At 32.8% G+C, this 2,337-nt stretch overlaps 1 protein-coding gene across 1 annotated transcript in view; it reads right to left on the bottom strand.

Moving 5' to 3' along the window:
• Positions 1–964, bottom strand: part of LOC106743764 (centromere protein I-like) — a 6,286-nt gene extending 5,322 nt beyond the window's left edge. The window contains exons 1-3 of the mRNA XM_014617958.1: positions 703–964; positions 166–288; positions 10–58 (exon numbers count right to left, since the gene is read on the bottom strand). Coding sequence (XP_014473444.1) covers positions 10–58; positions 166–288; positions 703–757 — 227 coding nt within the window. The 5' untranslated portion in view covers positions 758–964. The remainder of the gene's footprint in view (positions 1–9; positions 59–165; positions 289–702) is intronic.
• Positions 965–2,337: the final 1,373 nt, after the last annotated feature.

Genomic DNA, 2,337 nt, shown 5'->3' with positions numbered 1-2,337 from the left:
TCAGGTAGCTTATATCTTGGGATTAGACATTTTATTAAAGATATCCGTCGGCTAGTACCTAATATATATAAAAATTTTAAAAATCCTATATTTATAAAACACTCATGAATTTACCAAAATTTATAATATTAAAATCTCATTATGCACGTTATATGATGTACTCACGAAAACTTTTATTTATAATAATATCTACAAGAGAATTCAGCACATCATCATCTAATCCTCTTTTGGTAGCTTCTTCTTGTAATATGTTAAGATGTGTGTCAAATTCGAGAAATGTGTTTTTTTCTAGAAAAGAAGAAGGAAAAAATGCAAAATTCTTGATATGTAAACATTGACTGTTAATATATATATATTGTATATCAGATACTCTATAGCATGTAACACATATTCATTTAATATATGTTTCTTAAATAATATATTTTTCAATATATATACTTGAAAAATGTTTATAGTTAGTTATGAATGCAAAGGATATACGAACAATAATATAACTTTGCAGTAATTGATATTTTATTAGCAAACCTGCTATTCTATTAACATTAGCAAACTTACTACTCTATTGATAAACTTCTGATATTTATTCCTTCAATTTCTTCACATAAAATAGTCATGCAATGGATTTATTTTAAGCACAGATATTGAAAAGATTGCACGCAATGTAAGAGTAAACCAAAACAGTAAGTGCATACTTATACTTACCCTTAAGACATTTTATAAACTTCAAGCAGGCCTGTTTTGTTTCATTTTCTGTCATTCTGGTAAATATGTTAATCAAATTTCGTCACAGAAAACGCAGAAAGCAGTTGCATTTAGCAGGCCAAGTCATTTAGCATAAATGATATGACAAAGTCGAAGACCGCCAAAAATTGCCGCGTTTTTCCACAACTCAGGTTTCGAACAATTCATCCTGCATTAGCGAAAGAAATGTAATGGAAGACTGGCGTTAACGGTATACGATGCTTGTTTCACGTTGAACCGCATGCTAACTAGCAAGTTACTAGAAATACATCATAAAGAATGCAATATTTCTAGTATGTTACTAGCTCGCTTATATTCAAAAATGTAAACACGCACAGCATGCAGTTGGCTACAATATACGTTACATATTCGATTTTTAAACCGAATATAACGACCATGAAATGTAACGTTTGCGATATTTTTTAAACTCAATTGTGGACTAAATAAGTTTGCGAAGTCGTCATAAGGATATAAAAGAACTTTTGAAGTTCCCGGAAGATCCTTTGGAGTTTTTGGAAAAACTCGAATTTATATTTAAATTTTAGTTGACGATCAACTTTATCCGAGAGGGAATTACGAACAAATCTCGAATTGCTTTTGGAGACCTCTTGCGGTAAATGATGTAACTCCGCATTCAGGTCTACCAATGTCAAAATAAAAAGTACCGAATTCATGGCCGGTATTCATATGGTCTGTTCTTTTTAGCTACACTGCTAAACTGATGCCATAAGTTAAAGTATAGACTTAAAGGGGCAAAATATACATGTCTCACTCTAACTTATTGTACCATCTCGCAGCACAGCTAAAAAGAACAGATCAATAGTCGGAGCTTAAGCGGGAAGCACATATTTTGGCATAACGCATTTATGCATGCATTAGCATGACACATAAGATAACAAGAGAATTCAAACCAGAGTTCTATGTTTCTATCCTCACGATGGAAACGAAACATCCTGATTGGCTCGCTTTCTTATGTATCATGCTTTATGAGCTATGCTGAAGTGAGTGCTTCCCGCTTTATATTTATGGGCCATTTTAGGATATCTTTTCATATTGACGCTCGACGCTCGTTTTTAGCATCAAAACGGGTCACGTGATCGAAGTTGCCGCTAGATAACGAAAAACGCACGAAAAGGGTATAGCACGTAAATATATAGCATTATTGTTATTATTATTATTATTATTACTGTTGTCCCCTCCGCGATGTTTTTATTGATATGTACACAGACCTACAATGAAGCATATTAAATATTTTTGTAAAACTGTATTTCTGCAGTTATCATTTACGCTGATATAACACAAATTTACCAACAAATTTATCGACTGGAAGTTATTGAACAGCGAAATTTTCTTATTCGCCGAATTCCATAAGGCCGATGGTCTTTAGTACTGCCTTATCGGTGTGTGACGCTAGTAGTTAGATGTGATCTAACCTTTCTTCTTTGACGCTAGTCAATGTGATGTCACGTGACTATGCTCGGCGCTGGTTCAGCGTCCCATGAATTTGCGGCTTTCGGCCTATATTCGTAGTCAGAATTTATATTTAATAAAGTAAATATATAATAGAATGAAATAATCAAAATAGACAATATATAA

Source organism: Dinoponera quadriceps, unplaced genomic scaffold, assembly GCF_001313825.1.
Source record: "Dinoponera quadriceps isolate SergipeBrazil2010 unplaced genomic scaffold, ASM131382v1 scaffold690, whole genome shotgun sequence".
Classification (NCBI taxonomy): Eukaryota; Metazoa; Arthropoda; class Insecta; order Hymenoptera; family Formicidae; genus Dinoponera; species Dinoponera quadriceps.
The sequence above is the reverse complement of the archived record's forward strand: the minus strand, read 5'-3'. Positions and strand labels throughout refer to the sequence as shown.